The 12010-nt window shown below is 37.0% G+C and overlaps 1 protein-coding gene and 1 non-coding gene across 2 annotated transcripts in view; both read left to right on the top strand.

The window, feature by feature from the left end:
* Positions 1–12010, top strand: part of Larp1b (La ribonucleoprotein 1B) — a 107441-nt gene that overhangs the window by 48066 nt on the left and 47365 nt on the right. The window contains 1 exon segment of the mRNA XM_055625932.1: positions 5279–5641. Within this exon segment, the coding sequence (XP_055481907.1) occupies positions 5279–5641 (363 nt within the window).
* On the top strand, positions 8152–8315 carry LOC129690571 (U1 spliceosomal RNA). Its single transcript, XR_008722324.1, has one exon. It is a non-coding gene; the product is annotated as a U1 spliceosomal RNA (small nuclear RNA).

Genomic DNA, 12010 nt, shown 5'->3' on the forward strand with positions numbered 1-12010 from the left:
AATTGTCTTTCTTCTACATGTATATATACAGTTTGACTAGAACTATTCATTAAAAATGCTGTCTTATGTTTATACAATGGCCTACTACTAGGCTACTACAAACAACAAAATCATGAAATTTGCAGGCAAATGGATAGAAAAGATCACTCTGAGTGAGGTATCCCAGAAACAGAGAGATATAGATGGTATATACTCACTTATAAGTGGATATAAGCCATATTATATAGAATAAACATACTAAAATCTACAGCTCTAAAGAAGCTAAATGACAAGGAGGACCCTAGGGAAGATGCTTAATTCTCATTCAGAAGGAAAAACAGGATAGACACTGGTAGCAGTAGAAGAGAAGAGACAGGACTAGAGCCTACTACAGATGTCCTCTAAAAGACTCCACCCAACAGGATATCAAAGCAGATGCAGAGACTCATGGTCAAACTTTGGACAGAGCACAGGGAGTCTTATGGAAAAATGGGGGTTTAAAAGGACCTGAAGAGGACAGGAGCCACACAAGGAGACCAATAAAGCCAAAAAAAAAAAAACAAAAACAAAACAGGGCCCAGGGGGACTGCAAAGACTGATGCATCAACCAAAAACCATACATAGAGAGGACCTAAGGACCTAGACCCACTGATCAGATGTTTCCTATAGAAGCTCAGTCTCCATTTGGGTTCCCTAGTAAGAGAAGAGGAGACAGTCTCTGACATGAACTCAGTTGCCTGCTTCTTGATCACTTCTTCCTGGTGGAGCGACCCAGCCCAGCCTGGGATCTAGGCATCTGGAGTTACAGTGTTTGAGGATTTTCTTGGTGGAACTTTCTGGTCTCAAAAGTATTTCACTCTTTGGTTGCTGTTGCCCAGTCTGGGTCCTAATCAAGTGCCTTGGCTGTGGGGTCCCTGGTAAAGAACAGTTCTCGGTCTCAGCCAAGTGTGGTAGATATGAGCTCCCTGGTAGAAAGGTGTTTTGCAGGTCATCCGTGACACACACACACACACACACACAAAGAGAAAATTGTGAAAAACAAATTCTGAGAGAGTTGATGGGGAAAATTAAAAGGACCCTTAGTATATACCAAGAGGCCAAGTCCTTAGGGAAAGGAAGAGAACTGGGGGTGGGGGTTTCCTGTGTGCAGACTAAAGGAAGACTAGCAGTAAGCTTTTTTTCCCCCATATGAAGTTGAATTGTTCTTTCAAGGTCTGTAAAGAATTGTGTTGGAATTTTGTATTGAATCTTTAGATTGCTTTTGGTAAGATAGCAACTTTTACTATGTTAATCCTGCTGATGTTTGAGCATGGGAAATCTTTCAATCTTCTGATATCTTTTTCAATTTCTTTCATCAAAGACTTGAAGTTATTGTCATACAGTATTTCACTTGCATTCTTAGAATTTCACCAAGATATTTTATATTACTTGTGGCTATTGTGAAAGGTGTTTTCCTAATTTCTTTCTCAGCCCATTTATCACTTATATATAAAGATGGCCTACTGATTTTTTTTTTTTTTTTTAGTGTTTGCTGAAGGTGTTTTATCAGCTGTAGGAATTCTCTAGTAGATTTTGGAGGTCAGTTGCATATACAATGATCTCATCTGAGAATAACGATACTTTGACTTCTTCCTTTCTAACTTGTATCCCGTTGACCTCCTTTAGTTGCTTATTGCTCTAGCTAGAATTTCAGGTACTATATTGAATAAATACAGAGAAAGTGGATAGCCTTGTTGTGTTTCCTCGATTTTAGTGGAATTGTTTTAAGTTTCTTTACTTTTAATGTTGGGTTTTGGCTTGCTGTAAAATATGTTGCCTTTATTGTGTTTAGGTATACTCCTTGTTTTTTAGATATTTATGAGACTTTTATCATGGAGGGTTTTTGGATTTTGTTAAAGGCTTTTTCAGCACGTAAGGAGATGATCATATGGGTTTCTTTGAAAGTCTTGTACAATTCTGCACTAAAACCATCTGGCCCTGGTTTGTTTGTTTGTTTGTTTGTTTGTTTGTTTGTTTTGGTAGGGAGAGTTTTGATGACTGCTTTTATTTCTTTGTGGGTTATAGATCTATTTAAATTGTTTACCTGATCTTGTTTTAACTTTGGTAAGTGGTATCTATCAAGGAAATCATCAATTTCATTTAGACTTTTCAGTTTTATAGAATACAGGCTTTTGAAGTAAGACCTGTAGTGGTTCTTTGAATTTCCTCACTGTCTGTTGTAATTTCCCCACTTTTATCTTTGATTTTTTGTTAATTTGGATATTTTCTCTCTGACTTTTAGTTAGTTTCGATAAGGGCTTGTCTTTCTTGTTGGTTTTCTCAAAAAAAAAAAAAAAAACAGCTCTTGGGTTTTTTTTTTTTTTTTAATTCTGTTTCTATTTTATTGATTTCAGCCTTGAGTTTGATTATTTTCTGAGGTCTGCTCTTGGAGTGTATTTGCTTCTTTTTGTTCTGGTGCTTTCAGGTGTGCTTTTAAATTGCTAGCATGAGATCTCTCCAATTTCTCTATGAAGGCACTTAGTGCTGTGAACTTTTCTTGTAGCACTACTTTCGTTGTATCTCATAAGTTTGGGTATGTTGTGCCTTCATTTTCATGGAATTCTAGAAAGTCTTTAATTATTTTATTCTCTGAGCCAGTGGTCATTGAGTGGAGAGTTGTTCAGTTTCCATGAGTTTGTAGGTTTCCTGTTTTTGTTGTTGAAGTTGCTTTAATCCATAGTGGTCTGATAAGATACAAGGAGTTATTTTAATTTTTTTTGTATCTGTCGAGGCTTGCCTTGCGATGACAATTTTGTCAATTTTGGAGAAGGTTTTGTAAGGTTCTGAGGAGAAGGTATATATTTTTTGTGTTTGGGTGAAATGTTCTATAGATATCTATTATGATCATTTGATTCATAGTGTTGGTTAGTTTCACTATTGCTCTGTTTAATTTCTGTCTCAAAGACCTATCCATTGGTGAGCGTGGGGTGTAGAAGTCTCCCACTATTACTGTATGTGGATTGATGTGTGAGTTAAGCCTTAGTAATGTTTCTTTTACAAATGTCACTGCCCTTGCATTTGGCACATAGTTGTTCAGAATTGAGACCTCATCTTGATGGTTTTTTTTTCTTTAAGTATGAAGTGTCCTTCCCCATGTCTTTTGATTAATTTGGTTGAAAATCTTTCATTAGTTATTAGAATGGCTACTCCAGCTTGCTTCTTGGGTCCTTTTACTTGGAAAACCTTTTTCCAGCCCTGTACTCTGAGATAATGTCTTATCTTTGTTGCTGAGGTGTGTTTCTTTTATGCAGTACAATTGGATCCTGTATTTGTATCCATTCTGTTAACCTGTGTCTTTTTATTCGGGGTTTGAGTCCATTGATGTTGAGAGATATTAATGACCAATGGTTTATTTATTAAATAATTTAATTTAAATCTTGGTCATAGGCCCCTCCCTCTTCTCATCCCAGTCTCGCCTTACCTCCCTCATTCCCTCTCCTATTCCCTGGAGAGCCCTCCCATACCCAGACACCCCAGCTTATCTATTCACATGAGGACTGAGTTCAACTTCCTCCCCTGTAGCCTTGTAGGGAAGTCCCATCAGGGGGACTTAGTCTGTGTCAGGCAACATAGTCTGTGTCAAAGATATCTCCCACCCCCTTAACTAGTGGGCCAACATGAAGCCTAAGATGTCCATTGGACTTATCTTCTTGGGGTATCTGCATTGTAGCATGTCCATCCTGTACTATATGACTAAAATTTACTTATAACTGAGAATATACATATGTGTCTTTCTGAGTCTGTGTTACCTCACTCTGGATAATCTTTTTTTGTTCCATCAATTTACCTGCAAATTTCATGATTTCCTTGTTTTTAATGGCTGAGCAGTATTCCATTGTGTAAATGTACCACAGTTTCTTTATCCATTTTTGGTTAAGGGACATTAGATTATTTCCATTTTCTCGCTGTTATGAATAAAGCTGCCATGAACATGGTTGCAGAAATGTTTTTGTTGTATGATAAGCATCTTTTGCATGTATGCCCAGGAGAGGTATAGCTGGGTCTTGAGGTACGGCTGTTCCCAGTGGTTGTTCAAGTCTGCACTCCCTTTCTTTACATCCTTGCCAGCATGTGTTGTTTTGATTTGTGCTTCCTTGATGACTAAGGACGGTGAACATTTCTTTAACTGCCTCTCCACCATTTGAGAGTCCTCTGTTTAGCTCTGTACCCCATTTTTAAATTGTATTATTTTGTCTTGTTGGTATTTAATTTCTTGAGTTCTTTATATATTCTGGACATTAGCCCTTTGTCAGATGTAGGATTGGTGAAGATCTTTTCCCAATCTGTAGACTGCCATTTCATTCTGTCAGTAGTGTCTTTTGCTTCACAGAAGCTTTTCAGTATTAAGAGATCCCACTTATTAATTGTAGATCTTAGAGCCTGAGCTGTTGGTGTTCTGTTCAGGAATTTGTCTCCTGTGTCACCAATGATTATGAATTTCTGTTATTTTATTGTTTGTGATGGTAGTGTGTGTGTGCATGTGTATGCTTGCATGCTTCTTTTGGTTTTCCTGGCATGGGTTATTTCCTGTGTATTCTTGGGTGTAGTTAATATCCTTAGGTTGGTATCTTTTTAGGTTAGTATTTTTTATAGGGCTGGATTTGTGGGTAGATACTGTTTAAATTTGCTTTTTGTCATGGAATATATTGCTTTCTCCATCCATGGTGATCAATATTTTCCTGGGTATAGTAGTCTGGTTTGACATCTGTGGTCTCTTAGAGTCTACAATATGTCTGTCCAGCCCTTCTGGCTTTTAGAGTCTCTGTTGAGAAGTCAGATGTAATTCTAGTAGGTCTGCCTTTATATATTACTTAACCTTTTTTCTTGTAGCTTTTAATATTCTTTGTTGTGTACATTTAGTGTTTTGATTATTATGTGGTGGGAAGATTTTCTTTTCTGACCCCATCTATTTAGTGTTTTGTAAGTTTGTATGTTCATCAGCATCTCTCTCTCTCTCTCTCTCTCTCTCTCTCTCTCTCTTTCTCTCTCTTCTTTTTTTTTTTAGGTTGGGGATGTTATCTTTTATGATTTTGTTGAAAATATTTTCTGGGTCTTTGAGCTGAGAGTCTTCTCCTTCTTCTAGTCCTATTATTCTTAGGTTTAGTGTCTTAGATTTCTTGGAAGTTTTGTGCCCTGAGGATACCTGAATGTCACATACTTTTATGACATTTGTCCTTAAAAAAAAAACACTAAAATAAATAAAAGACTTAATGTAGGAATTTTTTAATATTATATATGAAATACTACTTTGTTTCTTCAGGGTTCAATATGTGTTCCTGAAGAGACATCAAATCAGCTAACCTTTCAAGAAGAATCAGAATAAGAAGAGCTTGATTTTTTGTTTAATGAAGAGATAGAACAAACAGAAAGAAGGAAAAACATGTTTACTGATTGGTCTGATAATGATTCAGAGTATGAAATCAATGACCAGGATTTAAGGAAGATTTTGATTGTAACTCTGACACCACCTTATATGAGAAAGCATCTTGAAAGAGGCCGAACAGGCACCCATGTATCATGAGCGAAAACTACATCAGAGCTTGCCAAAGTGATTAATGATGGCTTGTATTACCATGAATAGGATCTGCGGATGGAAGGTGAAAATACGCACACAGCCACAAAGGTAACACCTCCTGGTCAGCATCTTTCTGCTGATAGTTTGCATTGATTGTATGTTATTACTTGTTTTCTTAAACTTGAGGGTTTATTTCATACAATTTTGAGTATAAATAAATTATACCCAATTTGAAATTTTTTGGAAATATATTTGATGGTGTCAACCTGAGGAGTAATTTTAAGTAATAATATAATAAATACTATCAGTGTCAAAATGTTATTTGCTGACTAAAACTTGTGGGAAAATGCAAAAGGAATGAAAAAGTTACTATGGACAGGCTTTCTTGATATGCTCATTCTAATATTATTCTCTTGCATTTTACCACAGATTCATCCCTTTACCCTATTAAGTTAGGCTAGAAGATGTCCCAGCTCTAAATCACTTTAATTATAGTGGTACAGTTAGGAATGTAAGGGGGTCTTTTTCTGCTGTTAAACTTTTTTGGAGAGGCCTCAAAAGTTAAGTATTTGAGTAACAGTACAATGAAGGAAGGTTACCTTAAATAGGAGTATGATCTTAGAAGTCATACAGTCATAGAAAGAAAAACTGCTAGCGATTGTTTGAACAAAAGGGACTGTCTATAATGGGCTTTCAGTCACTACCTGCCTCAAGTATATCCTGTTAAATGACTTAAAGCCTGTACAGTTTTCTGCCTGTACTGCTACTATGGGAAAGGAAGCATATTTTTATGAAGATTAGACAGTAGGATTTTATTCCTAAAACCACATTTATTTTGTGTGTGTGTGTGTGTGTGTGTGTGTGTGTGTGTGTGTGTATGTGTGTGTGTGTGTGTATGTAGGCAAACACACTCATGTAATTATGCAAGTGTAGAGGTCAAAGAACAAGTTGAAGAAGTTGATTCTCCTTTCCATGTAAGTCTTGAGGGTAGAACACAGTTTCTCAGGCTTCACAGTGAACACCTTTACTTGCTAAGCTATCTTGCCCACTCTGTTAACATTATTTCTAAGGTAATGTCTATCTGAAATAATTTTTGTAACAGACATATAAAAATACTCTTCTAACTGCACAGGCCTGTATAATCCCAGCTACTTGGGAGAAGCTAGCAAGAGTAGCTCAAGTTCAAGGCTACCCTGATCAATTTCATAAGACCCTACCCTAAAATAGAAAAGGACTAGAGCTAGAGGATTAGCATGATCGAGGCTGTTTTCATGCCATCATTTCTGTCCTTGGTTCTGATTTTGTGCTGGATGTGCAATTTCTAATTCCATTAGTGCTTCTCCTGTGGGTCAGCTGAGTAACTTACTCACTGATGCTGCTGTGTTCCAGACACTGCTAGTCCCTAGACATTAGATAAGATGGTTTGAAACTGTCTAATAATTTGGGAACAAACATTAAAATAAACCCCCAATAATTAACAGTAATCACTCATAGATGATAATAATAAAAGCTCTAAAAAAATAAACAGATTGATGTCAGATTAGGTAGTCAGAGTGGGCCTCTGAGTGAAATCAGAAATATAAGAATGAAACATGCAAAAAGCAGGGAACATAGTCCAGGAAAAGGAGTCAGTGAAGTGTCAAGGACCTGAAAAAGAAGCAACAACTGGCATATTTGAGACCCTGAGAAGTCAGTTTGCTCATAGCCCTATAAGAAGGTAAGTATGAAGGCAGACTAGAATCTGTAGACCATGTTAAATAGTGTGGAATTTAGCAAAAATTAAAGCGCAGGTTTAGAGATACACTGTGACATTTTTATTTTTAAAAGATCACTGTGGTCCTTATGACAAAGTAGATTGTGTGGGGACAAAAGTGGCAGGAAGCTATTAATAGGCTGTCCATCTAGGAGATGGAGAACAGTAAGTCATCTTAGTTAATTAAACTGGTAGCACAGGAAATATGGAAATGAGAACTATATCTGAGTCTTGATAGATAAGAGAGAATTGGGTGTGTCAAAACCTGCATGGTTGATTAGGTAAGAATGGAGAGTATGCCAAAATGACAGCACTTTTTAATGAAAAAATATTCATGGTTCCAGAAGCTATTTTGAACTGGTGTGAAAGGGCAGGCTCACATATTTTTATTGCTAAAGACCAGTGAAATGGTCATGTGATAGAAGATGGAACATTTTAGAATCTCCAAAGGTCTTCACTTTAGAAACGTGAAATGCTGGAGCTTATTTTGCTGACGATCATTGTGGAATTCTATTGATGGTGGTGGGCAGGAGTTGAGTAGTTTAACCCTGCAGAAGCTACTCGAAACAAGAAAAAAAAAAAAAAAAGAGAAACTAAACAAAGTTCTGGATTGTAGTAAGTCCTTTCTGGGCTGGAGAGATGGCTCAGAGGTTAAGAGCACTAGCTGTTCTCCCAAAGTTCCTGAGTTTGATTCCCAGCAACCACATGGTGGCTCACAACCATCTATAGTAAGATCTGGTGTCCTCTTCTTGCCTGCAGATGCAGTCAGAATACTGTATAAATAATAATAAATAAATATTTGAAAATTTTATATATAAAAAAAGAGGTTTTTCATCATCAAATGGTTACCTAAAGAATAAGTTGTGTACTTTGTTGGCTGGGGAGAAACCATGGACAAGAATGTGGGTTTCCTAGGGCAAGGCTCGTCCATTGTATTTGGGGTGTGCTGTCCCCTGAGAGCTCTCATAACTGAGGAAACTCCACAGCATAAGTTGTGGTTCTAGGGTACTGCAGTCATGCTCTCCCCTAACTTAAAATTTTAAAAATAGATTCTTGGTGATAGAATTTAATTTTTTTTTTCTTTTTTACCTACTCCTCTAGGGAAAAAACTTTTCTTGATTGTTATAAGCAGAATAGGGGAGGAAAAAAATTACACCAGGTGTATTCCTGCAAACCAAGTATATTGCTTGGGTGACTGAAGTGATTGGGAGCTGGAGAGATGGCTCAGCAGTTAAAAGTTCTTCCTTTTTCAAAGAACCTGGGTTCAGTTCCCAAAGTCCTCTTCTGGCCTCTGAGGGTTCCAGGCACACACATGGTGAACTTTCATACATGTAGATTCATACACACATAAATAAAAAAAATAAATCTTAGAAAGGAAAACATGAACTTCCTTATGCATGTACATACACATCTATATACACACACAAAAAAAATTCCAAATAGTAGATATAGAAGTTGATTGATAGAATTAGCAGCAAATTAGATTGAGTAGAAAACATGAGGAATGCACATAGGAGATTGGTAACCACAAGCAACATGAAAAGCAGGTGCAAAAGGATTTTGTTGTTCGCACCACTTGCTCTTGTTTCAAATCACTTGTATAATCTAACATCAAGCTTTTTATTTAAAACAAGCAAACTACAAACTTGAAATACAGGGTGACAGAGAACAGAAAATTGTGAATAAGAAAAGACATGGGCCCCTGGGGTGGTTTGTTTAAACACAAATATTTAAGTAGCTGAAGCAAGCAAGTTGTCAAAGCTTATGCAAGTACAACCTGTTATTTACATGCAAAACATTGAAGAGATGAAAGCAGAGGTGGACAGAAAAAATGTACACCATCAGATTAGCACAATCTATATCAGTATCCAGATGGTTTGTATGTGTGTTCATGCATTCAGCAATTAACACAGTGATCTGAAATTCATGTGAAATTTTAAATAATTCAAAATAGTCAAAACAATGTTTAAAAAGAAGAAAGTTAGGCTGTTGCTGCACCTCACTGGGAAAATGATTACTTTGAATTCTAGCAATTCTGTGTAGCTTTGGCTATCCTGGACTCTCTTTGTAGACCGGGTTGTCCTTGAACTCACACCTCTGCCTTCCTGAATGCTGGAATTAAAGGCATGTACCACCATGCCTGGCTTCTGTATTGTATTCTTAGCACAGCCAAAGCTACAGTTTTAGCAGCGAAACCACGGCTCTCGTGTTTGTCCCCAATCTCCTGTGTTTTGTCCAATGGCCTCCAACTTCAGGATTCAACAAACCCTCTGGCTTCAGCCTCCAGAGTGGCCAGGAGACACAGGCACCGCGCCACTGCATTCTGCCTTAGCGGCTTATTTCTGAATGTCATCCTCTCCAACCTTCTACTTGGTTCCTGCCAGACCTGACAGTCACATTTTGAATGAAAGAATGAAAGAAAGAAAGTTGAAACCTTCAATTTTGTTCCTTAAACTTATTAAAAAGCTACGGTTACCAAGACTGGAATAAGGATAGGGTATTTGGTAGATGGGTAATTGGAATATAATTGGGAGTCCAAATAAAATAAACCCATAGATCAGAAATTCTTAAATGATTATTAACCAAGTTAATAATTTAAGGCAGTTATTTGGGGAAGAATATTTGTTTGAACAAGTACTTGTGCTGGGCTGTGCCATGTCTCAGTGGCAGAGGGGCAAGCTGAGGGCTGGGGATGAGCTTGGAGTAGTGCACTTGCCTAGCATGTTCCAGGCCCTGGGTTCAGTCACTGTCAATGTAAACATAAGGTGAAATCCATCAAAATATGTAATTTATGATTTATTATATTTAATAACATAAGTTTTAGAAAAAGTGAAAAACTTGACAGAACAAATCCATTGTCATTGTGATTAATTCCATAAGTAAATAGGGCATAATCATAAAATAAAGACCTGATTAAGCTAAGGTCACATGGAAAGGGAGGAGGACCTCCTCTAACAGTGGACTGGGAGAAGTGCATGGGAGATGAGGGAGGAAGGTTGGGATTGGAAGGGGTTTGGGGAGGGGGCTATAGCTGGGATACAAAATGAATAAACTGTAAATAATATAAAAAATAAAATTTTTAAAATGTAATAAATAAATTTTAAAAGGAAAATTTTAAATTTTAATTATTTTTTAAAAATTCATATATTTATATTGGAAAATACTGATTCATTACCTGTTGGGGATAAGTTGCCATGTAACAATTTATATAATTTGTATCTCTTTTGACCACCTTGCCTAACTACTTTATCTTATTCATTTTGGGCCAACAGTAATTATTATGTTAAGATTAGAACATTGATAGGGGAAGGGCAAAGAGAGAAAAAGCCAGAGAGGAAGAGACAGAGAACACTTCATTATAAAGTATGTCACATGTGATATAAATATTTTGTAAAAATTGTTTAATTTTTTTTCTAAATAAAATCCATCAGTAATCCTTGCTAAAAGGATAAAATAAAAATAAATCTAGAAGCAGTTCTGTATGTGAGAAATGCAGAGAAATGGGGTCTTTTTAAAAAATGATTTTATGTCTTGTTTCCAAAGTATGTGTGTGCATGTGGCAATATGTGTGTGGTTGATTGCCAGTGCCCATGGAGGCCAGGGGCATCAGATCCCCATGGAAATGGAGTCTAGGAAATTTTGAGCTGCCCAAAGTGGGTGCTGGGAATCAAACTCAGGTCCTCTGTAAGAGAAGGTTACACTGTTAACCACTGAGCAGTCTATCCAGCCCCACCCATGGCTTTTTAACCTGATTTCAGTTAGAAATTAAACTAATGATTAGTGCTTGAAAATAATTAATTAGTGTCTGAAAATAATGTCTTAAAGGAATTCACTGCTCAGGAAGAATTCAGTGAAAATCAGAAAGTGTGAAGTTTACAACTAAAGTTAAGAAGTGCAGCAAACAAAGGGGAAAACATTTTGGATTGACAAGCCAATCTCAAATATTATCCTTGAGTCATAAAATTATCTCCCAGATAGCTGTGGAGGTATACATCTGTAATTCTAGCATTACAGAGGCTGGGACAGGGAGTGCATTCAAGTCTAGTGAAGGTTCTGTAGCAAGGTCTTGTTAGAAAAATAATCGATGAATGAATGAATCCAATTCTCAAGGGCTTCAAGCAAAAATGTCTCATTCGAGTTAGCTGATTTTGATTCTGAGAACATAGGACAGAGAAAGATGGAGGCTGTGCTGCACCAGCAATCTTCTCACTTGGAGATGGATGCCTACCCACAGCCCCTTAACCTGTGCTTATTCTCAGGCAGAAGCTGAAGCTATGTGTTATAGATACATCTGAGCTGGTGCCTTCGTGATTTATTGATATTTTTGACATTTACTGGCTAGAGTAAATCACATCACCAATTTTGTGAGCTTGGTGATGCAGATTCTCAAAATCCATGTGACTGCAGGAAGATAGCACCATCTTCTTACAGAGTAGAGGCAATAAATAAGACTGTGATAGTAATGCTATCAAGAAGTTAGAGAAAAAGTGCAATGTGTGAAAATATGAAGAAAATAACAATTTGCTGACTAACATGTTTCAAACACAATAGAGTAGTAATTTTCAAAATTTTGAAGTCTATAAAGTTAAACTCATGGGGCTGGAGTGATGATGTTTGAGAGCATAGTGGCTCTTCCAGAGGATCTAGATTCAATTCCCAACATCCACATGCAGCTCACAGCTATATATAACTCCAATTCCAGTGGTCTCACTCTCTCTTCTGGC

The sequence above is a fragment of the Psammomys obesus genome, unplaced genomic scaffold, assembly GCF_907164565.1.
Source record: "Psammomys obesus unplaced genomic scaffold, mPsaObe1.curated_primary_1811, whole genome shotgun sequence".
In the NCBI taxonomy this organism is placed as follows: Eukaryota; Metazoa; Chordata; class Mammalia; order Rodentia; family Muridae; genus Psammomys; species Psammomys obesus.